Genomic DNA, 26777 nt, shown 5'->3' on the forward strand with positions numbered 1-26777 from the left:
AAAATCGACCTTCATCTCTTCCTCTCACTTGCATCTCTATTTTTGAGGGGAGTATTATTTAGAATCAAATTTAGTACTATCAAATGACAATTCGTTTTTGGGATATATTAGTAGTAGTATTTCTTAAAGCAATCCAACTATTTATAAAATGACAAATTACTTGTAAGTACACGAATCATGTTTAAATTTGAGATGGCCAAAAAGAAAACATGCGTTGTGCAAGATGAAAAATCAGAGGAACATACTATACTTTTCAAACATATACTTTTCAAATAAAAGATTTACTTTTCAAATAAAATATACTACTATGCACGAAGGATTTGTATATTTCTTAGGAATTCTCCATTACATGCTCTTAATGGAAGGTTTTGTATAGGGATGTCAATGTAGCCCGCAACCCGTGGGCCGGCCCGAATAGTCCGCCAAATTTACAGGGTTAGGGTTGAAAATTTCTAACCTGATAAAATTACAACTCGATTAGCCCGCACCCGATTAACCCGCAACCCGTTAGGGCCAGACCCGAAAACCCGATGGGCTGGCCCGAAAACCAGATAAAATTTTTATCGTTCTATTTGTTTGACATAATTCGACACTTCATTGGTTATTTTATAATATAGATTACTAAATAAATAACATTCATTTTTATATATTAAATATATAAATTATATGTTAAATTTTTATTAACGTAATAATAGATATATAAATTAGAAACTTCAAATTCACTAAAAAATATATATTTAAATTTCAACATGCTTTAAAATTTCTTGATGTTTATGTTTTATTTTGCATAAATCTCAAATATTAGTATTTGATCATGTTTATGTTTGAGTTTAAGCACATATTTCAAATTTATCATAATTAAATATTTTACATTTTATAAATGTAACTAATTTTCACCATTATTTATTTGATTGAACGCATTTTAATTTTATCGGTAGCAACCCGATTAGCCCGATGGGCTAGCCCGAAACCCGAGCTTTTAGGGTTAGGGTTGAATTTTTATAGCCCGAAAAAATCACAACCCGATTAGCCCGCACCCGATTGACCCGCAACCCGGTGGGCTGGCCCGATTGCCATCCCTAGTTTTGTATATATATGTGATATGTATGAGTGGACTTATATATTAGAATTGAAACAAACATACAAAAATGAGAATTTGGTGGGTTGGGCTTATGTTATTGCAAGTAGTGAATTCTGATCCACAGACATGGAGTCTGGGTGATGGGTGCAGCAGTAAAGTACCCAAAGATCCATCTAACTTTGCCACAAACCTCACTGCCACCTTCGCTCAACTCCGAGCTAATCTCTCGGAGCCCAACCATTTTGCCACCGCCGACACAAAAATCTCACCGGACCCTGTTTACGCCATGGCGCAGTGCAGGAACTACTTGTCTCCAACCGACTGCTTGGCCTGCTTCGACGCCGCTGTAATCGCCATCACCACCAAATGCAATTGCTCCAGCCTCGGTGCCCGGGTCGTCTTTGACGGCTGTTTCCTTAGGTAACTTACTCACTAACTTAATGATTGGTACCTACATACAAAAGTATACAACCACTAACTTAAATGTTTGGTACCGACATACAAAAGTATTTATTTGAGGCAGTTACAACCACTAACTTAATGATTGGTACCTACATACAAAAGTATTTATTTGAGGCAGGTACAACTAGGTATGTCAATCTAGGCCCGAAATCCGCGGATCAACCTGAATAACCCCCTAAAATTATAGGGTTAGGGGCGGAAAATTGCAACCTAAATGCATAATAGGGCTACATGGGCCGACCCGTTCAGGTCAGCGGGTTATGCAGGCTGCCCTGGGCGGGTTGTGGGTTAGTCCATGGGTTGATAATTTAAAATAGAAATATAATTAAAATTTTGGATTATATAATTATATTATGTATATGCAGCAATATCAATATTAAACGCAACATTGATATGAATTAGATATGGTAATTATGTTTCTCTCTCAAATTGAAAGTTAGAATTTATTTCTTGGGTACACAATGAAGAATGTCATTCAACTCCATTGAAATGCATGATTTCCATTTAGTTGTACTCAGATTCACGGTATGTTTATGTATTTTGTTTCAATTTTCAATTTTATTATTTTTTTTCTCTTGTTCACTTTGATAATACTTTATTATTTGCGATAATCTGTTTTTTTTATATAAGTTAGAATATTGGGATTTGATAGAAAGAAACACATAAGATCACGTTTGACTCGAATAGCCCGTGGGTTAGCTCGAAACCCGAAGATTTAGGGTTAGGGCCGAAAATTTATAACTCAAAAAATCACAACCCGAATAATCCGAACACAAATAACCCGACAACCCGAGTGGATTGGCCCAAACCCGAGCGGGTTAGCCCAATTGACATCCCTAGGTACAACTAACTAACTAACTAGCTGAATGATGAGTACCTACATACAGAACTATTATTTTGAGGCAGGTACGAGAGCTACAACTTCTACCAAAGGACAAGCGAGCAATGGCTAATATGTGATGATGTTTCGTCCTCGGCAGCCGGTTTCTTGGAAGAGAAAACTAGATTGCTGAGTGACCTTGAAGTGGCAACTCCGAGGATGAAAGAGTATTTTGCAGCAAGTCAACGAAATACAATTGTTTATGCGGTCGCGCAGTGTACTCTCACAGTCACGCGACTCGGCTGCCAAGGTTGCTTACAGGCAGCATATAATAGTTTGCAGAACTGCAGTGATGCAACGGGTGGAAGGGTTACCGATGTTGCCTGTTTTATGAGATATTCCAATCAATCTTTCTTTCCCGATGATCAGACAACACCTATCAAACTACCGGGAAAAGGTAGTTAATAGTACTCTATATGTCCCTCTGTAGCTAAGACGTATTCTTTTTTTTTTTTTAATTAAAAAGCAACACCTTTATTCTCTCTCTCTTACTTTATCTGCAGGAATCGACGAAAAGGCAGTGATAGGGGGAACGGTTGGAGGTTCCCTACTATTTGTAATTGTAGCAACTGCTCTCATGTGGTTCAAGTTTTCAAGGCAGCTCAAGAATGCTCTAATAGGTTCATTATTTACCTCTCATTCTATTTTTTTGGATATATAACTAGGCTATACTTCATAATCATTCTTTCTTGTCTGTGATTGTATTTCAGCTAATATATTGGGGGCTACGCAGTTGCAACTTCCAAATAGATATAGCTACACTGATTTGAAAGAAGCAACAAACAATTTCAGTGAGGAAAATAAAATAGGACAAGGTGCTTTTGGTGCCGTCTACAAGGTACTGGTTTTAATATGTTTGAAAGTATACGAGAATTGAATATAAAATTTATTTTTTTTAGGTGTGCGATCAAATACTAACTATGTTAAAAATATCAACACAAAGACATCAATTTATCAATTTTCTTGTGTTGATAAACTTATGCCTTTGTGTTGATATTTAAATTTATATGTTGTATTGATATAATTATGTCTTTATGTTGATAATTGAAAGTTATTAATTATTACTGTAAATTAATTAGCACACTAACGTAACCCATTTTTTTTATATGCATAGATGTACTTCTGTACTATTATTTTTCTATATATTCGTGTTGTTTGTGCGAGTGCATATGTTGTGTTTGTGCATGTGTATTGTGTGCAGTGTGTGTATGATTGTGAGATATCTAATTTACACCTATTTGGAATGTCTTTTGTGTAGGCGACACTGAGAAATGACACGGTTGTAGCAGTGAAGAAGTTGGATATGAAACATAGTGGAGCAAAGGAAGATTTTGAGAGCGAAGTTAGACTTATTAGCAATGTTCATCATCGCAACCTAGTCCGTCTCTTGGGATGTTGCACCAAGGGATTTGACCTGCTTCTTGTTTATGAGTTCATGGAGAAAAAAAGCCTTGATAGATTCTTATATGGTATGTTCTGGTTCATATAAAATGTTAGGTGAGTTTCTATCTTAAAATCAATCGGTGATAAGTGAGAAATAGCCCATGAGAGTCGCTTCATAATCTTAATAAGTGTAGTTGTATGTGAAACTTATATAGTTGTGTTTCAGTTCTCTCTCTTTACACTAAATTGAGATATTTTCTGTTTTTTCTTGAATAGGTCAAAATCGAGGATTGTTGAGCTGGAAACAACGCGTGGATATAATATTTGGAACGGCAAAGGGGATTGCGTTTTTGCACGAGGATTACCACACCACCATCATACATCGAGACATCAAACCGGGCAATATCCTACTCAACAATCACTTCCAAGCTAAGATTGCGGATTTTGGTTTGGCGAGGCTTCTCCCTGAGAATCAGACACATGCCAGCACTAACTTTGCGGGCACATTGTAAGTGTTGTCTCATTCTCATCACTCTATATGGCTATTTGTCTATATAATATATATGTATACATATACATGATTAGGGGGTATACAGCACCGGAGTACGCCATCAGGGGACATTTGTCCGAGAAGGTCGACATCTACAGCTTCGGAATTGTGATGCTTGAAATCATCAGCGGCAGAAGATCCACTGATGTCACCCCAGATTCCACCTATGAATATTTACTTAAAGAGGTAAATACTCAAATTAACATAATAAATGTAGAATCAATCATTTTAAGGGCATGGTCCTAATTATATGTGCAGGCATGGAAGTTATACGAGAAAGACACTCACCAAAACCTAGTTGACGTGGCATTGAACTTGAACGAATATCAAGTGGAAGAAGTGAAAAAATTGGTCGAGATTGCTATGCTTTGTGTACAGTCAGCGCCTTCGTCGAGGCCAACCATGTCACGGGTCATTTTCATGCTTTCTGGCGATGGATCCATTGGGGTGCAGAGGGCTGTCCGAACGCCGTCTTTCGGTTATGAAGTTGGAGTTCATGTTGATAATGGCAGTTTGCTTTCTACACAAGAATCTGATGCCACTACCTTACTCACTCAGCGAGTGGCAGATCCAGAAAAATAAACTCGTTGGGTCGGATATACTGAAGAATATCATTGTAGTATTCTTATTTTGGTGTCTCGTCTTCATCACTTCTCTCGTCGTCGTCCTACTCATCATCTGTACTAAAGTAATTAAATTACAAATATTATCTCCGTTGTAAATTCTCCTTTTCATACTCGAATGTGAAATCGAAATATGTGGTAATTGTTTGAAATAACATGTATACTTTCTTGCTTTATATACTCCACAAAAGTTTGAAATTGTTAAAGAAAAAACACAACTTATATGAACAAGAAGCCTTGTACAATAATGTGTGTGAATTGACAATAGTGAATCAGTGATAGAGTAGTTAATATCCAAAGCCAAATATTAAGGTTCAAGTTTACCATGATACAATCCTTTTAAGACTTTTATAGCCTTTTTTTTACTCTCTTCGGGTTTTAAGAAATGTAATAGAAAATGAGTTGAAAAAGTTAGTGGATTGTGGGTCCTACTTTTATATATTAGTTTTATAATAAAATGTGAGTAGGAATGAGTTAGTGGAATATGAGGTCCACTACCAAAAATGGTAAAAGTGAAATGAGACAGATTTTGGGGGACGGACGAAAATAGAAAAATGGGACAAATTTTCGTGGACGGAGGGAGTAATTCTTAGAATTTAAGGTTATTTTAGTCAATATACAATTCTACCTCTCAACCATATTACTTAACTCACATATTAGTGTCTCTCTCCATTAATCTCTTTCTTAGCTCGTGTGTCTCTCTTGCAAACATGCAAGCACAAACACAAAGTATTTTTGTCCACTTAGGCATAGAGGCACGAAGTATACTAGCATCTACAGGAGCCATCTCCCATTAAACAAAAGAAAATTTCATTGTAATTTCTCAATTCGAGAAACTTCATAACGTAGCTCTGGTGGAAAAAACATGTGAAAAATGTGGGAGACTTTTGAGGTGGCCAAGACCTATGGCCTTTCATCTTAGGTAACCCCCAAATGCATTAAGAGATAATCTTGATTGCAAGGCCTTTCAAGTGCTTTCTCTAGCCTATAAATAGGCTTGATCTTGGAGTGGAGGAAACACAACAACATACACTTTCTACTTTCTCAAGCTCTCTACATCATAATGTGCATTCATAGAAGCATTGCATAGCTCGATTCTCGGAACTCCATCAAGTTCGCCGGTGCCTAGCGGGTTTGAGGTGCTTCTACACGCTAGGAGGAAGTCGTTTTATCTTTGGGGGCAATACGTCATTCCGTGAGCACTAGCCGTGGCGTAATTTGTCTTGCGGAAAGAGGGCTTTCCTCAACTCGACTTATTGGTGGTTTGTTTTATTTTATTTCCGTTGTAATTTCCATTCCAGTTATAGTTGTTATTTTCCTTCGATTGTAATAGTTAGAGTACCGCCTGTCACGGCTTGGGAATTTTATCCCTTTATTTCTAACCGCTCTTATTTCAGAAATTGCTATTATATTCATCGACGTTACATAATATTGGATTGAAGCATGCTAATTTTTCTATTTATTAAGGTTTTTTCTTTTATTTTTTCCCTCACAGAATTTATAAGTAAACCAAACTACACTACTCAATTGTGAAATCGATTTAAAATAAGCCATAGGCGTGTATTTTAGTGAGAATGAAGTGCGTATTTTTGGTGCAATACAATATTTTTCTTTAATTTTTGAAGTTATTAAATTAAACCATGGGTCGAGCGTGTATTTTTGTGATCCTATTGACTTTTTTTAAATGAGTTGTCTCAAAATCTTGACCCACTTCGATTGGTACATCTGGAACGACTCTACCTCCGATGAGAAGAAGAATCATCAATCAAATTAAAAATAGATATCGAGATAATTCAACCAATTAACTTATAAAACACATGTTTTGTTTTTTACAAAAATACATAAATAATAACTTTACACCCAAAATCAACCCTCGAATTTTCCCAAATTTCACACCCAGATTTATTAAGCAAAAAAAAAGTGATATTTGAATAAAATTTAACGAAGGCGGCGGCAAAGGGAGAGGCCATCAGCGATGGAAAGATGAGCAAGTTGGATGCGAGAATCTTTAGCCAAAAAGGTGTTGAGATTCCTAAGAAAGATCCGTTCCTCACCAATCTGATCCTTCCATTCCTGGGTTAGATCCTCATCAGCCAATGCGACAGTGCCGGCCCACAGGGTGTTGTCGTAGGCGATCAGTCCTCCCACCCTCACTACTTTAGCAGTAGCTCGTGATAATTAATGTAGTTTTCTTTGTCGGTATCCACAAATGCGAAATCAAATGTCCCTTCTTCTCCCTGTAATTAATTAATTTCACTTTACAATCAACTTGTTTCCCTCATACTTTAATTTCAAATTAATATAGAGTGTAGCACTCCACTATTTAATTATATTATCATTGATATAAATTATTTATTTAATTAAAAGAGGAAATGGACTCACAGTATGAAGTAATTGGTTAAGAGCCGTGACTGCGTCTGAATTAATGAATTGGATCTTATGAGTCACGCCAGCTTTCTCAATAAATGGCAGCCCAACCTCGTATGCTTCTCTATCCGGATCAACTGCAATTATCTAAATACAATGTTTTTTAAAAATTGGATCAGTAAGCAAACCAGCAAAGCTATCAAAATTTACGCTTGTAACAAAACACAAAATTCAATAATCATTTTTCACAATTTCCAACTTTGATTCAAGTCATCAAAGTCATTATTAGTACACTATTAACTTCATTTTTTTTTAAAGTACACTGCCAAAAAAATCTACTCCGTATAAGATTTTGTCAAATTCTAGTGTGTTCTGTACAAAATTACAAAATTAATCATAAAAACTTATACAGTTTGAATTTGTTTAAAATTAACACGCCGTGAATAATTCTAGTACTATATTTTAACCAAATGATTTTGATTATAAGTACTTGCATGTCTTATTGTAAATTCTTTCATTCCCTTTCTATCCCTTCTTCATAATTCCCTCCCCTGGTCATGATTTACCGAGCAATGTCATCCTTAGCAAAGCGCGGTCGTGACAGAGTGGTATCAGAGCCTAGGTTTCCTTTCCGCTCTGAACCCATGAGTTTTCCTTCTTAAATGGTCTGGACTTGTTTCACTAAACTATGTATCGATTCGACCAAAGCTCAGCACCAATTCATCACACTCAACGAAAAAGGTAACTTTCGTCTTTTTTTTGAAACAAAAGTTTAAAGTGTGAATTTTTATGTGAAAAGTTTAAGAGGTAGAAGGGAAGGAATAACTCTTTAAGTTGGCCTTTAGAATTTTATCATCAAAGAACATAGAATGCTTTAAAAGAACTGTCCCTTGGGAACTTAGTTCGAATTTAGAATGATATGTATGATTTTATCATTGCTTTCCTAAGCGACAGAAACAAAGTGAATGATGTAACAAGGAGTCTTTTAGTACACAGAAGAAACGAACAAGATTAAAGAAGAATGTTGTTATTACTTAATAGCATGGACTGATCTTATCTCTCAGTTGTTCTAAACCTTGAGGACATTTGAGTCGACTAATGTCTTAATTCTCGAGAGTGAGTGAAACCAACTGATACCCATTATCTGTTAAACTTCTTTCCCAATGCTAGACCGTGACATAAGTTCACTAGAAATATCATCATAAAACCAGCCTCGACGAGGTGCCAACACTGAGCTAAAGTTGTTCTAGATCTAAGTCCTCTTAGAATCCAAATTATATGTACAATGTCATGAGAAACCAAATGTCGAACGATGACGGACAAGAACGAGTTTGAGGCAGGTCTATCGCGCTCACGAGTCTAAGAGTGATGTAGGAAGTCGTTTTAAACAAATAATAATAATAAAATCTCCAGCAGGAACGTCATCAGAATGAGGAGGTGAGTCTATATACTCAGTAAAGATAGACCGACGAGAAGAAGCTATACGAAACTCCTTGGAATTTGTGATAATAGCATCGCGCTATCCCAAAGATCTTTTCTACGTTCCGGCTTCCAATTTTTTTTCCACGGAAATGACTGTTGTGGCCTACCAAAACTACTACGAATATGTGATCATCCACCAAAGTTACCAGATCTCAATTTGGAGCCTAAGATTTATCCAGATTCATCCCACTCATGAGTAGACGAATGAGGAGTATCGTCTTATGGATCATGATGATGCTTTTAACCACCAGTACTTACTTGGAGCCCCAATGTTTTTCCTCTTTCTGACAAAGAATTTGATTGACTCATATTTCGAGAGTATTGTACCATTTTGTTCATTTCTGTATGCACCAAGTGGTGGTTCATCTTTTAGTAAGCATAAGTTTGAGTCTTGCCCTCATCTTTTCAAACACCATTGATTGATGTCAATATTCTTTGACTCGTTCCTTGTAAGAGTAGTGACTTTCATGAGTTCTACCAATAAATATCATCTCTGAAACAATTATGCTTCTCAGGCAATTAACTTTCAAAAATAGCTTATTACCCTTGAATATCTCTTGATCGTACTATTTCTCAATATATGATTTCTAAATACCTTTCTTACAAATTTAAGACATATTTTTTTCCACAAGACTCTTACACGTATCGTCTCATGTTCAAATTTTTCTGCAACTCCAAGTTTAAATTTTGAATTTTACTTTCTCCCTAAGAGAGTTGCTTTGATTACCTATGAAAGACTTGGAAAGCCATCAAATTTATTTTCATTATTCCATATTATGATGTGAAGAATCAATAGTCGATACAACTTCACAACAATTGTCTTTTTTTCAGATTCTTCCATTAATTGGGTATGTCGGGGCTTACTCTGATAGATACATCCTCCAATGTTCTCTCAACTCTTTCAAACCTGTTTGGTCAACTGAATTGACAGTCAACTTTGAGAAGTCCTTCATAACTTATTTCATCTACCAATCTTCTAGAAGAATTTTCTACTAAGCTCTACGGTTATAGCTTAGACCTTGTGAAAGTATTTGTCTTTGCTGAATGGATGTGATGAGCCCAATTGAACCTAGTTTTTGCTCTGTTATTGAAAATCAGTAGTTGCAAGCTACATGTAAGAGGTTGTTACGAAAACCCATGATCGCTTGATCAGACTAGTGACATTCATTTTATTCTTCTAGATAACCTTGAAATTATTTCAAAATTCCAATCCCCTTTCAGTATCAATTCACTTTATCCAAGTTAAGACTGGTAAATCCCTGAGTTTCCTACATGAGGAATGCACGAAGAACAATGCTTTAAATCTTTTAAGATTCATAAAAGAAGGAAGTTCCCTTAGGCAGACATGCACAAATGTGATGCACCGACCAGAAGGATCGACATAAGTAGGACATCAAGTTTTAATATATTCCAATTCATGGCCTATTAGAAGTAAAAGGCACTCTGGTGGGATCTTCACGAACAGAAAATTGATTTAGTCCATTTGATAATGATCGAGTTGTTTCGTCGGCCCGAACCGAGGAATCCCTTAGATATGATGCAAAACGGATCTTGTTCTATCCTTAATCTAAGATTCCTTTATGAAAATTTTGAATCGGAGTTTGAAGAAGAGGAGAGGCAAGGAGCCCTTGACCTGCAATAGATAGATGAAGATTTATAATTAAGTACCACTTTCGATGACCCTCTAGAAGAGCGAAAGCACGTTATAGTACGCTTTCACAAAAAAAAAATGTAAAAGTCCTCATAGATCCTTACATCTCGTAGATCCCTACATGCATAAGTAGTTAATTTATCGATATGTGGATGTAAATCATGGAAGAAATCGACAAGGTCGAAACAACCGGCACAATGCTCACAATCACAAGTAATGGAAATGCAACCTTAGCAGCCTCCCCCACAACTACCTTAACTGTCGCAGCAACAACAACCCCGATGACCAATACTACCCTTAAAGGCTCACGCACATGGTATGAGAAGAAAAGAAGCCAAAATGGGGCCAATGGAAGCAAGAATGACCATACTCCTTGATGTATCCATTATTCTCTTATTTGTACGGGTGCATTCCACTTTTCGTATCAGCACCCTGCATAGAGACTTTAAACATCCAAATGAAGCAAGCTAAACATAAAATTTGAATGTCGTTGCCAATAAGAGGAATTGTAGAAATTAAACGTGTTTGCCCGAGTGTAGAAGTCTTATGGGAGAGCTTTAGATCACGACCAACAACATGAGTGTCATGTGAATGTGGAGCACCGACATGATCCTGTGCATGATTTGACTAACCGGGGACTACGCTGCTATACTATGCAACCACGACCAATTTCTTTCCAAATCCCAGGAAAAGAACCAGCACGTTCCCATGGAATCACCAGGGATAAGCAAATATCCCTAATAACTGCGACAGTCGTGCGGATAAGTTCACTTGGGCTACCCTGTTTACCCAAACACAAAGAAAACAAACTGATTACCTTGGGAACACTAAGGTTTAAAAGTTGTATGCTAAATTTAGCAAGTGTGAGTTATGGATCAACGAGTTGAACTTCCTCTGTCATGTTGTGACTGCCGAAGGAATCTAAATGAATCTAACAAAAGTAGAGATCGTGTAGGAGTTAGAACTTCCTACAATACTTAATGAGTGACGAAGCTACTTTAGGACTGGAAGGGTACTATAGATGATCCATTGAAGGATTCTATAAGATTTCAAGAGCGATGACGTAACAACTTAAAAAGCGCACCAAAATTTCGTGGACCTCTGACTTTGAAGAGATTTTTCATTAACTGAAGAAGGAGCCGACCACGTCGCCAAAAAAAAAAAAAATTTAGTTGTCCCAAGGCTGGAGATAAGCTATGTAGTTTACTTCAATGCGTTAAGGAATGAACTCGACCGCGTCATCATACAAAGCGGGAGAGTAATAGCATATCTACCATGTCAAGCAGGTTACACAAGCTCAATTACAACCCACGCGATTTGGAATTTAGTTGTTGTGGTGTCCGCCTTAATGATTTGGTGACACCCCTATGGAGTTCGATGTGAAAATTTCAAAGATAACAATAACCTCAAATATTTTCATGACCAAGCCTTGAAAATGAAAATAATAATAAAAAAAATATAGTTGGAACTAGTGAAAGACAACGATTGTGGCATCAACTACCATCCCGGCAAGACCAATGTAGTGGCCGATGCTCTAAGCCGAACAACGTAACACTTGGCAGCCATGTTCACCCACAAGGAGAAACTCCTACGAGAATTCAGCAAGCTCAACTTAGAAATGGTGAGTGCCCCACAAACAGTAAAGGCAAGGATAGCTACTCTAGTGGTGGAGCCAGAATTGAGATAGAAAGCGTATTATTGTTGCGCAAAGGCAATACGAAGACTATGAAAAGTGTACGAGTAACGGTGAGGACCAATGGATGTGAGAACTACCCCGAGGAGGCAGATAACGCCCTCACTTTTGGAGGGAGGTTGGGTGCACCCAATGATAAGAAACCGAGAGACAAGATTGTGAGTGAGGCTCATGACAAGCCCTAGACCGTACACCCTGGGAGTACAAAGATATATCAAGACCTAAGGCAAAAATATTAGTGAGACGGCATGAAAAGATGTATAGCATCTTTTGCGAAGAGATGTTTGGCTTGCCAACGAGTTAAAGCATTGCATCAACAACCTTACGGGAAATTGCAACCTTTAAAATAATAATAATAATAATAATAATAATAATAATAATAATAAATAAATAAATAAATAAATAAATTCTGAGTGAATGTGGGAACACATAACCATAGATTTTGTGACGGGCTTGCCAAAGACCAAGCGAGCGAACACCGCCATCTGGGTGAACGTGGATCGCCTCACAAAGAGTGCTCATTTCTTGGCGATTTCAATTGCTTACGGATCCGAGAGTTGTCTCAACTTTATGTGCGAGAAATTGCGCGCCTACATGGTATCCTAACCTCAATCACTCTAGATCAAGATATGAAATTCACTTTGAAATTTTGGAGAAACCTACAAGAAGAACGGGGTATGAAACTAAACTTCGGCACTTCGCTCCATCCACAATCTGGCGAACAATCGGAGAGAACGTTTCAGACTCCTGAAGGTAGAAGCTGATGCAATCCTATTGTTTATAGAATTTTTTTTTTTTTTTACAACAATAGTTACGAGACGACCGTTAATATGGCACATTACACCGTGTTGAACAAGAGGAAGTGCACATCACCGCTATATTGAGATGAAGTTGGTGAAAGATAGATGCTGGACCTTGAAGTGGTCAACGAAATGGTCAAATAGTGCGACAAATCAAAGGAAGGATCAAAGAAGCAGAAGACCGACCTATAGTTCAAAATAGGAGACAAGGTTTGTTTGAAGGTATCTCCTCCTGAAGGGATAATATATTTTGGTGTAAAGGAAAAGCTTAGGCCTCGTTTCATTGGCCCCTACGAAATCCTGGAGGAAATTGGACCCGTCGCATATCGTTTGGCGCTGCCACCAAGTTTCGGAAGCGTGCACAACGTCTTCCATGTTTCGCAGCTGCGGAAATATGTGTACGACCCGAAATATGTGATCCACCATGAAGAGATGATGTTAAACCCGGACTTGAGTTACGAGGAGAAGCCAGAAGCAATCTTAGACCGGAAGGTGCAACAACTAAGGACAAAATCTATCACTTCGGTGAAGGTCTTGTGGAAGCATCATGGATACGAAGAAGCTACATGGGAGCTGGAAGACGAGATGAAAGAAAAATACCCGGAACTATTTGAATAGACCCTTACAAATTTCGGGACGAAATTTTTATAAGGGGGAAAGAATGTAACACCCCGACTTTTTACCCTAAGGCTTAGAACATCGATCTATATATATATATATATATAAGTTTCGCGTCCAAATTTTCTTATTATTACTTCTAGTTATGATTAATCGTGTGAAGTATATTTTGAGTAGTGAACAAAAATAGTAATAGTCAATATAAATGTTTGCTCTAATAAAAGTCCGTTTGTGAAGACCGAGTTTCAAATAAAAGTCCGTACACGAGTTCAACGTTTAAGTAAAGATTTATTTAAAAATAAAATACTCTCCATGCCCTTCGGATCTTGCTCAACAGTCACGCCTTGAATCCCGATACCTACACGAATGGATAAGAAGCATGTTAAATCAAGACTAGACGATCGACGAAATCAAATCACATCAAACACGCAAATCAAACGGCGGCTCACGTTTTCCAATTGACGGCTCACGTCTTTTTAAGTGACGAGACATAATATTCTTGCCATTTTAGGAAAAAGAGATGTTTGACAAGACAACTTGCCTCATTTGGCAAAAAGTCCCTACCCTTTGGACAATACATTTCCTCCTTGAATCAAGTTTATGACCAAGCATTTCCATGCACCCATTTTCTCTATAAATACCACACCATCTCTACCCTTAATTCTTTTGTTCTTCCACAAAATCCCTAAACAAAAATTTATCTCATGGTGAGGATGAAGTAAGTGCTTGAAGAAGGAAGTCAAGTTTCTACACACTACCTTGCTTCCATATTTTCCTCAAGGTATCCACCTCTAAACCATTTTGATTTCCTAAGCTTTGCATCACATTTACTATTCTTTTCCATCACACCATGTTAGTAGAATTATTCCAATGATTCTCATCTTTATCAACATCAATAGACCGACTTTTCTCACAATTTCACGCTCAATTTAGACTTTGAACGTAGGACTCTTAGTCAATACTATTGCAATACCCCTCTCATGACAATTAATCTAATGAATAAAAGCCATTACATGCTTCTCTTCTAAAGTTAACAAGGCATAAGACATTATAGACAAGAAGGTGTTAAGATTTAAACCTCAAGATGAGAGTATAGCTTAGAATTAATAAAGCCGATGCCTCGGCCGGACGATGCCGCTGCTGCCTCTGCCGGGCAGCCGCTGCTGCAGTCACAAGGCAGCCACGCACACCTTGCTGCACTCTCGACAGCCACACGCACACAGCTGCTCCGTTTGGCAGCCGCACACGCCGACGCCGCTGCTGTCACACGGTGGCAGCCACCGCTGCTGCCCCTCAGCTTTGTTCTTCGCCACTTCCGCCACTGCCCAACGCCCGCAAGTCAACGGCGGCTGGTCTCGCGCACACCGGCGAGCCGACCGCACCCCGACACTAGTTTTTGACCATGAATAAAGGAGGAGATGAGTTTGTGTGTGTGTTAAGGTATGGAGTGGTTTGTGATAAAGAAACGTACTTGAAAATGGACGAGGCGGCAGAGATCGAGTGACGGGCCTCTCCGGAGGTAGCCGAGCTCCGTCGGTCGAGAAACAGAGAGAGACCGAGGGAGAGAGAGAGACCGAGGGAGAGAGGAGGGACGCGACCGGCGGCCAGCGTCGCTCACCGGCGACGCCAAGACCGCCGGCAGAGAGAAGATAGAGAGAGAGAGGTTGGGAGAAGGAGGCGCCCCTTTTCTTTTTCTTTTCTTCTGGATTGGTGGAGTGTATAGGGCTTTTCTAGTTTATTTGGGTATTGGGCCTCTCCTTTGGGCCAAGTAATTAATTTAATAAGATGGTCTCTTATTTATTCTATTATGGGCCGAGAATTTAGAGGAAATGAGAATTTTGGGCTTTGAAGCTAAGTAATAAAATGAACCTTATCTCTTAATTTTGGATTAATATTTCTTGAAATGTTTGAAGCTTTTAAATAATTAATCTTATGATTAATTAATATCTTACCCTCCTTAATTAATTCCTTGAAGTTAAGAATGTAGGAGCTAAATGAACCATCTCCCAAGCAATAAATTTTAAGGCCTCTTATGAAATAGAGATCCATTTTGTTTTAGTGGAATGAAGTTATCTTGATCGAACCCCGAACGTAGGACGCATACTACATGTAGGATCATTTCATGTCATGCACCTTATGTATGTTCATAAAAACTAATTTAAATCATTATACTCTTTCAAGAAGGGCGTGTTCGCGGAGTTTGATTACCCAAGGTCGAGCTTTTGTAGAGTTTTACTTGGAAGCTTTGAGGTGGGCTTTATATCCAACACATTAAGTGTGGATAAAATTATCAAATATATGAAATGATTTTTGTTTGATAAAATTTGCACTTACTTTTTTTTAAAAATGTTATCGTGCCATAAATTATTTGTTTTATGATGCCTATCTGCTTGGCGATGCCAAATGAATGAATGAATGAAACGAATTCGGCTCCAATAGGACCAAGATCCTTTTCGAGTTAGTGTGCACAAAGGAATGGACCGTGAGTCATCGTAAGGGTTGGCCGGTCAATGTGATCGTGGAAGGTGGCCACCTTCCCGACACACAATGAACTATCAGATATGGCGGATTGAAGAAAAGAACTTAGCCTGATCAGGCGAACTTTATGAAAATGAACTTAGTAAGCTCGGGCCTTTAAGAAAAACCCCCGTGTGTTACTGTGATGGCATGATAATAACTTTTTCTTATATGTGTATCTTCCGGCAATGTGTTCACTGAGTACCCCGTACTCAGCCCTGCATGTATTTCTAAATGTGCAGGTTGAGCTAGTGATGAACTGGTGGCTGAGTGGAGTTGGTGGTCGTCTCATCTCTTTTGTAGGATTTTCGTGGCATGTGTCTTCATACACATGACCATATGGTTACAACTCCTTCCGCTGTGCTTATATTGTAGTATTTTGTACTAATGGGTCATAGGAACAATGATTAGTAACGAGTGACCTATGTTAAACACTCTTTTAAATCCTCATGATCTTTCGTTGTCTTGTGAACCTTTTTTATCTTATGAATAAGTACTTGCATGTCTTATTGTAAATTCTTTCATCCCCTTTCTATCCCCTCTTCTTAATTCCCTCCCCTGGTCATGATTTACCGAGCAATGCCATCCTTAGCAAAGCGCGGTCGTGACACTGGGATTGACATTTAGTTTGAAAGTTGCTATTTTTAAAGAACGGACTAACATAAAAAGAGTTACTATTTTTAAAAAATGAAGTAAATATTCAATAGGTATAACACTATTAAGTAGTAACTTTAATTCTTTCTCAGCCCTATTTGAATATTTTTATTGAGTTAATTTTACTCATTTTAATTGTACAATGACTGAAAAATTTGTACTCTACCTTCATCTAGTACTAATTTTTTATATCGACAATTTTTTAATTTACTAAATAAATGTTGAGAAGACTATTGACAACATTATTCTCCCTCTTACTCTAACATTTCTCCACTTTAACTATTTATTATTATTTTTACAAAATGGGTGCGCAAAAGTGACCGGGACCCCTGATGGCGAACTGAGGGAGTATTATTTTTCATTCGAAACACAAACTCATCTAATCTTTATACACACAAAACTGAAAAAGAACATATAGGTTCAAGTGGAGAAAATTTTACCGGCGGGTGAATTCTCAGTTCAAATTTTACATTAATTTTTCCTGATTTTTGGAATTATATTGTATTTTTTTATTCTCTTATAATTAGTCAACAGATTCCAAAATTATCAGATTCACAATACCTTCTTAATTTTATAATTAGTCAACAGATTCCAAAATTATCAAAATGAATAATCTTCGTAATTAGGAATCAAATCAATAGTAGGCCCATCCCATCAGCCACAAATACATACTATCCCTCCCTATAAATAAACATTTCATATGAAGTACTAATATAATTAAGATTAGGGCTAGTTTATCCAATTGTTTAACACACCAAGAAACCTATCTGTCGCTCTTCAAATCAGGTTCTATTTTTTTCGAATTCTCACATCATTTTCGTATAATTCTTATCTGTAATCTGTTCGATTTTGTAAAACATATTATTTTAATCCTTGTTACAACATTAGTTAGCTTTTGAATTGGAATTATGAGTTAACCAATTCTTCCATTTTGCATAGAAATTGATGGATGGAACCAACTCACACCAGCAGGAGCCCTGCAAAAAACACAAGCGTAAGAAAAGAAGGATAGAGGTTAGCTTTTTATTGCTAATTGTAGCTCAAATTTATGTATAAAAAATGTTGATGATTATCATTCTAAATTGACAGTTGTTGATATATGTATTTACAGTGTGATAAGGGAGTGGTTGATCGGTTAAGTGAGTTACCTGATGAGATCATTTACATCATACTCTCTTTCCTACCCTTGAGACAAGCTGCTTCCACTAGCATTCTTTCCCACCGATGGCCGAATTTATGGAAGCACACTTCTAATCTTGACTTTGTCAACATTAATCGTCGCCACAACAAGAGAACCACTGAAATCGAGCACGACTCATGGGACGTTTCGACGTGCAAGAATGTCAAAATGGTGAATTCAGTTCTCGAATCGCATAAAGCCCTTTTCCTGAAAGAGTTCAGAATCCAATTTTACATAAACAACTCAGCGCAAAGCACAATCACCAAATGGCTCGAATTCGTGTGGTCGAGACAAGTCGAGAGGTTGAAGTTGAAGTTCATATGTGAAAATAGTCTAAAGCATAAGTTATTGTTGGGGGATTTGTTGGGAGAGATTAGACCTATGCAACATCTCAAGACTTTGTCTCTGAGAAGTCTGATAATGAGCGGTGAAGATATCTCCTTGTTCTTGAAAAACTGTCCCTTGTTGAGGGAATTGACCATCGAAGGCTCGCATTTGACGTCTGAAGTTAAATTCTGCGACTCAACCCTCGTGTTGGAGGAGCTTCGGATACGAAAATGCAACATCCAGGAATATTTTATTAACATTTCTGCTCCTAATCTTGCTCTAGTTAGCGTTGATGCAAGGCCGGGGCAGCTATGGATCGAGAATGTTCCAAGACTTGTCGCGGTAAATTTTGCAATTTACAGTGCAAGATATACTATGCAACATTTTACTTCTGCAGTAAGTTGCATTACTTCCCAACTCGAGAAACTTGTCTTTTCTCTCTACTTATACCCTAATGTAAGAAAAACAACACTCACAAATTAAATGTTTTTTCTTCTCTTATACATATATATGATGATGATGAATTGGTTGTCTTAATTTGATAGAAGCTTTCGTGGAATGGGTTTCCGATAATGCCTAATCTCAAGACGTTGCACGTTAAAGAGAGCTCGTTGTATGAGCACGGATGTCTCTTGTCACTAAAATCTGTGATATCGGCATGCCCTTGTCTTCAGATTTTCAAGATTGAGGTTGGTATATTAATATTGTTTCGAAATTTGGTCAAATTCCAGCCTATCTCGCAAAATTTTTAGTAAATTATGCCTTCTTACATATATGCAGTTTAAAGAGAATAGTGTTAAAAATACACCGAATGTTACAAGATGTCCACACCAATACATCAAAACGATGAAGTTTCAAGGGTCATGTGCGACCAATATCATCCGATCAATGACCTATATTACAGATTGTTGCAATGCATATCAAGAAATAAAACCTTGTACTTCGTCTATGAGTAAGGATGATGTACATTCACATAGGGAGCAAATGGATCATCTCCAACAACATTTATCTTATCAAGTTGAAATCAAATTTTTTAAGTCCATTGATGAATAGTGAAGTGATGCTAATGAAGTTACTTAATCATGTATTCATGTTCACATTGACCGGCCAAGGTTCATCCTTGAAATAAGACACACAGAAGCACTAAGACCACAAGCACCAGTGGTCTAGTGGGAGAATAGTACCCTGCCCGGGTTCGATTCCCAGCTGGTGCATTTTATAAGTACTATGATGATTATTTGAAGGGATTATTGGGTTAGTCCTAATTTCTGAGTGAAGTGAAGAAATTTACAATCTCTCTGTGTACTTTTTTTTCATTACATATTATATACAACATGGCATGATCCTTTCTCACAGGTCTCTTCCATTATTGACATTGTGCAATTATTAGCATAATAATAATATTTCCATTGGAAAGAATCAAAGAAATTATAAGAATAGCCATTGCCCATGTATATTTATTTTAAAAATAATATTGTAACGTAACTATATACCTAGTTCTGTTGAAACCATGACCACCCATAAACCTTCACACATTAGCTTAAATGATCATTTATACTCCCTTCGTTCATTAAAAAATAAAAACTTTTAAAATAAGTTTTAATGTAAAATTGATAAAGTAAGAGACATGTAACGAGAAATGTATTTTAAATAGAAGGCATCTATTTTTAAAAGATGGAAGGAGTATTTTTCTATTAAATCATACGCTTCACAGTAGTAAACTATTTTATCCCACTTGATAAAATAGAAAAAATAGAAAAATACTACCTCCGTCCCTCAAAATTTTGACACAATTAAACATTTTAGTCCGTCCCTAAAAGTTTGACACACTTCACTTTTTACCATTTTTGACAGTGGACTCCATATTCCACTAACTCATTCATACTCATATTTTATTATAAAATTACTTAATACTTTAAAAGTAGGACCCACATTCCACCAACTTTTTCAATACATTTTCCATTATATTTCTTAAAACCAGTGCCGGATCAAACCGTGTCAAAATTTGGGGAACAGAGGTAGTAGCCTATTGAGTGATTACTCAATAACTCAAGTACTTTGAATTTTTTTACTTCCTCAATTTTGATAGAAATTACCAATACTCAACAATCCAACTGCAAAATCCATTTATATACAAAAAGTGAAAAAACTAATCACTCTCCTCTATCTCTATGGATCACCAAACCTGTTTTGTGTTGCTATTGCCACCCTTCATCTTCTTCACTATCTTCATCCTCAAACACTTTCAAAACCAAAACCAAAACCAAAACCAAAACCAAAACCCACCACCATCTCCACCATCTCTCCCACTAATCGGCCATCTCCACCTCCTCAACCTCAACAACCCCCTCCACCTCACCCTAGCCTCCCTCTCCTCCCACCTCGGCCCCATCTTCTCTCTCCGCCTCGGCTGCAAATCCTTCCTCATCATCTCCTCTCCCTCCGCCATCGATGACTGCTTCACCACCAACGACGTCGTCTTCGCCAACCGCCCCACCTCCCTCGCCGGCGACCACCTCACCTACAACTACTCCGCCTACGCGTGGTCCCCCTACGGCCAGCTCTGGCGGATCCTCCGCCGCCTCACCGTCGTCGAGCTCTTCTCCTCCCGCAGCCTCCACAGGTCCGCCCATATTCGAGAGGAGGAGATCCTTCGAATTCTGCGGCGGCTGCGTGAGGAGAGCGGGAAGAGAGTTGATCTCAATAACGCGATCTCCGCCTTCAGCTTCAACGTCGTGATGAGAGGCATCGCCGGGAAACTGTGTGTCAAGGAGGAGGAGATCGGGACGGAGGCCGGAAGGGAGATCCTGCGATCGATGCGTGGGATGTTCTCACCTACCGTGTTGTTAGGTATTATGTTTTGAATTTTTGCATCCTAAACTGAAGTGTTGTGTAACGGTCAATGTCTCTAAAACAAAATTTTGACCCGATTAATCATTTTCATTTTCCGTGTTGTTAGGTAAGTGCTACATAAGTCCAAATTTTAATTGACCGTGCCATAATATTTCGGTTTATTTTTGTGATTAGGTATGTGTGATTACTTTCCGATTTTGAGATGGATTGGATACAAAGGGCTGGAGAAGAAGGCAGTGTTGTTGCAGAGGAAGAGGGATGAGTTTTTGCAGGCCATGGTTGATGAAATCAGAGAGGAGGAGAAGACGAGAGGCAGCAATTTGATTGAACGTCTACTGTCGGTTCAGGCGGCGGATCCTGATCTCTACAACGATGATGTTATAAAGAGTATTTTAGTGGTAACGTTTTACTATTATGTTGACTTTTATGGTATACTTTTTCATAAGTATGATTATTATTTAGATATCTAGCAAGACTTAGATGGCTCTAGTTAATAATGACTCAAATGGAGTACGCAAAAATTGGTTCTTTTTTCGATTTTAGTCCTAGATATTATGTTTTGAATTTTTGCATTCCATACATTTCAACTCGGTTCAAAACTGACGGTTCCGTCAAATTGTAACGGTAACGTCTTTAAACACGGTTTTGACCCAATTAAGCATTTTGATTTTTTTTTTGTTTTTCTGGAAATAAAAAATAATACCATTAAAACAAAAAAAATGCTATTTTTTGGGGTCAAAATCACGAAAAAGACGTTGACCGTTACAATTTGACGAAACCGTCGTGATTCGAGTTGAAATGTTTGGGATGCAAAAAAAAACATAATGTTTAGGACCAAAATCGTAAAATGACCATATGTTCAAGATCAATTTTGGCCTTTACTCTAGTTAGGGGGAAAATAATGTGTTATCAACTGAAATGTGGTTTATCAGGTAATGCTGACGGCCGGAACAGATACCTCTGCCTTGACAATAGAATGGGCCATGTCGAATTTGCTGACTCAGCCCCGCGTGCTGCAAAAGCTACAACAAGAGATAGACAAAAACATAGGCCATGATCACCTGATTAACGACGCCGATCTACCCAAGCTCCCGTACCTTCGTTGCATTGTCAACGAGACTCTGAGGCTGCACCCCGTGACCCCACTGCTCCTACCGCACCTCTCGTCAGAGCACTGTAGGGTCGGGGGGTATGACATCCCCCGGGGCACCATCCTGCTGGTGAATGCATGGGCCGTGCACCGCGGCCCAGACCAGTGGGATGAGCCGGAGAAGTTTTATCCGGAGAGATTTGAGGGTTTGGAGGCGGAGAGGGAAGGGAGCCGGTTCTTGCCGTTTGGGATAGGGAGAAGGGCTTGCCCTGGGGCAGCCATGGCCATGAGGACGGTGTCGTTGGCGTTGGGTGCGTTTGTGCAGTGTTTCGAGTGGGGAAAGGGGGATGATGAGGTTGATTTTGGGGTGAATTTGGGTGTTACAATGCATAAGGAAAAGCCTCTTGAGGCTATGTGTGTTGTGAGGAATGAAGCACTGCATCTACTTTAGATCCATCATCACTTTGATTGATGATGTGGAGTTGTTTATCTTCTTTTGCTATGGCTTTGATTTGATTTGGTTTGTGTTGTGATAATTAAGACTTAGTAATTCAACTTATGTCTTGATAATAGGCTGATTTGAATTCAAATTCAACTGCATATTCAAAAGAAAAAATACTAGCTAAACATTTCCAACAAATTGAACCATACATTATATTGTACTCAAAATGGGTTATTTCAATTCAAAACCAATTAAGTAAATCCAAATCACCTTATTGTAAAAGTAAATAGAGAATCATTATTGATGCTTTGTTTTAAAAGAAAAAAAAACACTCTACCCCGTAAGGGGTGGAGCAGCCGCGGTCGCCACTTCCTCTGCATCATCCACCTTCTTCTTCGGCCACCACTTCCAACCCTCATCGGATGTGGGGCCTTGAGCATAAAATGGCCAGTGTTTCACTGGCACTGGCCACTTAAAACCACCGCTAGGCGTCGGGCCTTGAGCATAAAATGGCCAGTGCTTCACCGGCACTGGCCACTTGAAACCACTGCTAGGCATCGGGCTTTGAGCATAAAATGGCCAGGGCTTCACCGGCATCGGCCACTTGAAACCACCATTGGGCATCGGCGCGTGGGCAAAAAGCCAGGGGTGCAGGAACCAGTGCTCCTCCCCAAAATTTCCGGCCGCGGAGTCGGAAATGGGGCGACTCAAGCAGAGAGAGATGATGCATGAAAAACACAGGAGGAAGAAGAAAGGAGTGAATGAGGTAACCTTTGTCATGGTTAAAATATATTGTGTTGTGTGGGAAAATGAATGGGGAGAAGGGTTCCTTTTTATAGTATTTCTTGGAGGTGTTTTATGTGGTTAATTAAGAATTTTTATTAGGCACTTGCCACTTTTACTTTGTAGGTGTTATTTGAGTTATTTGTTTGTAGGTACATAACTTTTAAATTTTTTTAGCAAAATATATGTAGATCCATGTATTAATATATTTTATTTCAATAGATTTTATCACATTTTTTTGTTTCATTATATCGTTATACTAAATGTGTTTTGTTTCATTAGATGTTTTCACAATTTTTTTTCATTATATCCTTATACTAATGCATTTTGGTTTTAGAGGTTTTTGGTTAAATCTTTATTTAACGTGTTTTATAATTTAATTAACTTTAAACTTTTATTAGCTAAATTAATTTTTTTTTCTCTTCTTGAAATTACTTCGGCTCAATTAATCAGAAAACAACATCAACTTTTATTTTATACTAGTATTTAAAACTAAAATAAAATGTATTAATATATATTTTTTAATTTACCCAAGTTAGTTAGGATTATTACTATAAACGAATGCTAATCTACTAGCATAGGTCATCCAAGCTTGGCTGGACGAGGCTCTACTTATTACTACTTATTAGTCAACTTCTTTTTTATAGTAGTAGGATTATAATAAATTTGATTGAATAATATTTATTTCGCACAAATTTACGCGATCAATTTATTCTTTCAACTATATTTAAAAAGCAACAAATTGTGTTAATTAATTTATTTTTCACCTCAGTATTTATGCAATAGCAAAAATTTAAATTTCTATCTGGGAATAATTTGAAATTGTAAAAAAATAATATTATTAAAAAACTGTCATGTTACATTCACATCAATTAATTTATGTCGAATTCACGTATATACAGGGTCAAAATTGCACTAAATTGAGTACTCCTATGTGGTGCCTTTAGTTTAGCCAATTTACCACGCTTGGGCCTTGCCTAATTACGTGATTAAAAAATTCGATTGGTCCAGAGCCATAAATAAATATAGCATATTTAGTTTATTGATTTATGCATTAAATTATCCAAATTATACTTATCATTTTTTGACATCTTCGTGAAATCTTATCGTTCTTAAATTTTGGCTAAGCTCGATAAAGTATCCATCAATTTTGTTCGTGTTTTGGTCGGACTTTCATCAGTTCATGTTTGTATTGTGTAATTTGTGTCAAATTAAGGTACATGACGTTAGACTTAAAAGATTTGAACCAAAACATAATCAAGAATTAAGAATATTTAATGAAATTAGCACGAATATGACATAAACAATAGTTCAAATTGTGATCTTACATAAAACCCACTCATATATGTTTGAGATTTCAAATTTCTTGAATTTTCAAGATAAAATATTGATACCCTTGCATTATAGTAACATATTTTTTAATTAGCAGGTTATTATGATTAGAAAAAAATTATTATAAATAAATATTGTAACCATTATGAAAAACAAACAACAGCCAGTTATCCCAATCTATTTCGCAAAACAAATAAACAAATTGTTGGGCCTAAACTCATTTACAGAGAGTCTTGTAAAATATTAATGTTAATGGACCATAAAATTTAAATTGCAGTAGTAGTAAAATAGTCCAAACTCAACCTATTTTCTTTGGTTGTTGGGCCACAAGGCCTACAACTATATATATTCACCCTTCAGATTTAAGAATGGAAAGCTATGCTCGAGCTTATGTCTACACTTCAACTAACGAATATGCTTATATTAATACTATCGAAAATTCTATAAAAAGTTTGCAAACATCTCCAATTAGCATGCTCACTAACATGAACAAACTAATGTGAACATATCCACAAGTTGATTGACCGAGCACCATTATGCTCGAGTCGCATAGCATTGACTCGAGCACCAAAGTAGCTTCACTCAATCGAACATAGAATAGGCATTAACTATCACATTTACTTTTCTGCACTTTGTAAAAATGATACTCCCTTCGTCCCTGATTAAGAGTCACATTTGTATTTCTGCACTCGTTTTATAAAAATGATAATAAATAGTTAAAGTAAAAAAATGGTAAAGTAAGAGAGAATGATGTAAAGAAGACTCTTCTCTACCTTATTCTCTATCTTGTTTTACAATTTACCGACTTTAACTATTTATTACTCTCTCCGTCCCAGAGAAGATGTCACACTTGGGAAATGGCACGGGATTTTAGAAGATGTTATTTTGTGTGTTAAGTGGTGAGAGAAAATATAATTTTATAATTGATGTGAGAAGGAACTTTTTCCAAAAGAGGAAATGTGACATCTTTTATGGGACAAACTAAAAAGGAAAGTGTGACATCTTTTGTGGGACGGAGGGAGTATTATTTTTACAAAACGGGTGCAATGCAAGTGTGACTCTTAATCGGGGACGGGGGAGTACTAATAATTAGTTACAGTCGAGAATCAGTAAAATAAGAGAGACAACCAAGTAGAGAAGAATCTTTTTTACATTATTCTCTCTTACTTTATTATTTTTCTAATTTAACTATTTATTATATCATTTTTACAAAACTGATTGCAGAAAAGTAAATGTGACCGTTAATGCGTGACGGAGGTAGTATTTATAGTAGTACTATATTTATTTATTATTACTCCTATAAAAAGAGCTTGTGTTATTATGTGGGACAAAATTGAATCCCCAAATCAAAATCCCGAAGCCGAGCATCTTCCGCCATGGCCGAAACCGAGCAATCGCCACCAAATGCCACCGCCGCCGCCGACAAATTCCCCAACGTTTCCTTCAGCATCTGGCCACCGACCGAGCGCACGCGCGAGGCCGTGAAGAACCGCCTAATTGAAACCCTCTCTTCCCCTTCCATTCTCTCCAAGCGATACGGCACCGTTTCGCGCGAAGAGGCGGTCGAGGCCTCCAAGCTCATCGAGCAGGAGGCGTTCGAGGTCGCCGGAAATGCGGTGTCCGCTGATGACGACGGGATCGAGATTTTGCAGGTCTATTCCAAGGAAATTAGCAAGCGGATGCTCGACACCGTGAAGGCCAGATCTGGAGAGTCGGCGGCTGCTCCGGAGCCTGCGCCGGCGACCGACGAGCCGCACAAGGCGGAGGAGGAGGACGCGGGGTCATCCGCGCCGCCGCAGAGCGAGAAAACCGAGTCTGTTGCCGATGATGAATGAGTAACTGAAATGTTATTTAGATTTTCGCTTTAATTTCTATTTTTTCGCTAGTGATATCATGCCGATGTTTTGTTATGATGAGATTGGGGATCTACTTGGTATACTGTTACTGTTATGTAATGTGGATGCTTTGTTCTATATATATATTAGGTTATTTAGCTCTTTATCGAAATT

General features: G+C 37.7%; 4 protein-coding genes, 1 long non-coding RNA gene and 1 pseudogene across 5 annotated transcripts; 4 read left to right on the forward strand and 2 right to left on the reverse strand.

The window, feature by feature from the left end:
- The first annotated feature begins 1148 nt into the window (after positions 1-1148).
- On the forward strand, positions 1149-5131 carry LOC125219045 (cysteine-rich receptor-like protein kinase 3). The gene is made up of 8 exons (XM_048120900.1): positions 1149-1501; positions 2450-2820; positions 2927-3043; positions 3134-3261; positions 3682-3892; positions 4083-4314; positions 4392-4542; positions 4615-5131. The coding sequence occupies exons 1-8, from the start codon at positions 1149-1151 to the stop codon at positions 4936-4938; spliced, it is 1887 nt and encodes a 628-aa protein (XP_047976857.1). The 3' UTR covers positions 4939-5131.
- A 1786-nt stretch (positions 5132-6917) lies between these two features.
- LOC125224191 lies at positions 6918-8487 on the reverse strand (annotated as a pseudogene).
- A 5319-nt stretch (positions 8488-13806) lies between these two features.
- On the reverse strand, positions 13807-15279 carry LOC125224079. The gene is made up of 3 exons (XR_007176822.1): positions 15062-15279; positions 14669-14979; positions 13807-13948 (listed from the first exon to the last, which is right to left on the reverse strand). It is a non-coding gene; the product is annotated as an uncharacterized LOC125224079 (long non-coding RNA).
- A 2427-nt stretch (positions 15280-17706) lies between these two features.
- Positions 17707-19053, forward strand: LOC125224212 (putative F-box/FBD/LRR-repeat protein At4g13965). The gene is made up of 4 exons (XM_048127574.1): positions 17707-17775; positions 17873-18664; positions 18814-18961; positions 19049-19053. Exons 1-4 carry the CDS (start codon positions 17707-17709, stop codon positions 19051-19053), a joined length of 1014 nt encoding a protein of 337 aa, XP_047983531.1.
- A 1329-nt stretch (positions 19054-20382) lies between these two features.
- Positions 20383-22751, forward strand: LOC125218999 (cytochrome P450 81C13-like). Its single transcript, XM_048120836.1, has 3 exons — positions 20383-21118; positions 21296-21519; positions 22054-22751. Exons 1-3 carry the CDS (start codon positions 20440-20442, stop codon positions 22660-22662), a joined length of 1512 nt encoding a protein of 503 aa, XP_047976793.1. The 5' UTR covers positions 20383-20439; the 3' UTR covers positions 22663-22751.
- A 3335-nt stretch (positions 22752-26086) lies between these two features.
- Positions 26087-26769, forward strand: LOC125218016 (MFP1 attachment factor 1-like). The gene has a single exon (XM_048119608.1). It carries the CDS (start codon positions 26145-26147, stop codon positions 26601-26603), a length of 459 nt encoding a protein of 152 aa, XP_047975565.1. The 5' UTR covers positions 26087-26144; the 3' UTR covers positions 26604-26769.
- The last annotated feature ends 8 nt before the right edge of the window (positions 26770-26777 follow it).

The sequence above is a fragment of the Salvia hispanica genome, chromosome 4, assembly GCF_023119035.1.
Source record: "Salvia hispanica cultivar TCC Black 2014 chromosome 4, UniMelb_Shisp_WGS_1.0, whole genome shotgun sequence".
NCBI classification, from domain to species: Eukaryota; Viridiplantae; Streptophyta; class Magnoliopsida; order Lamiales; family Lamiaceae; genus Salvia; species Salvia hispanica.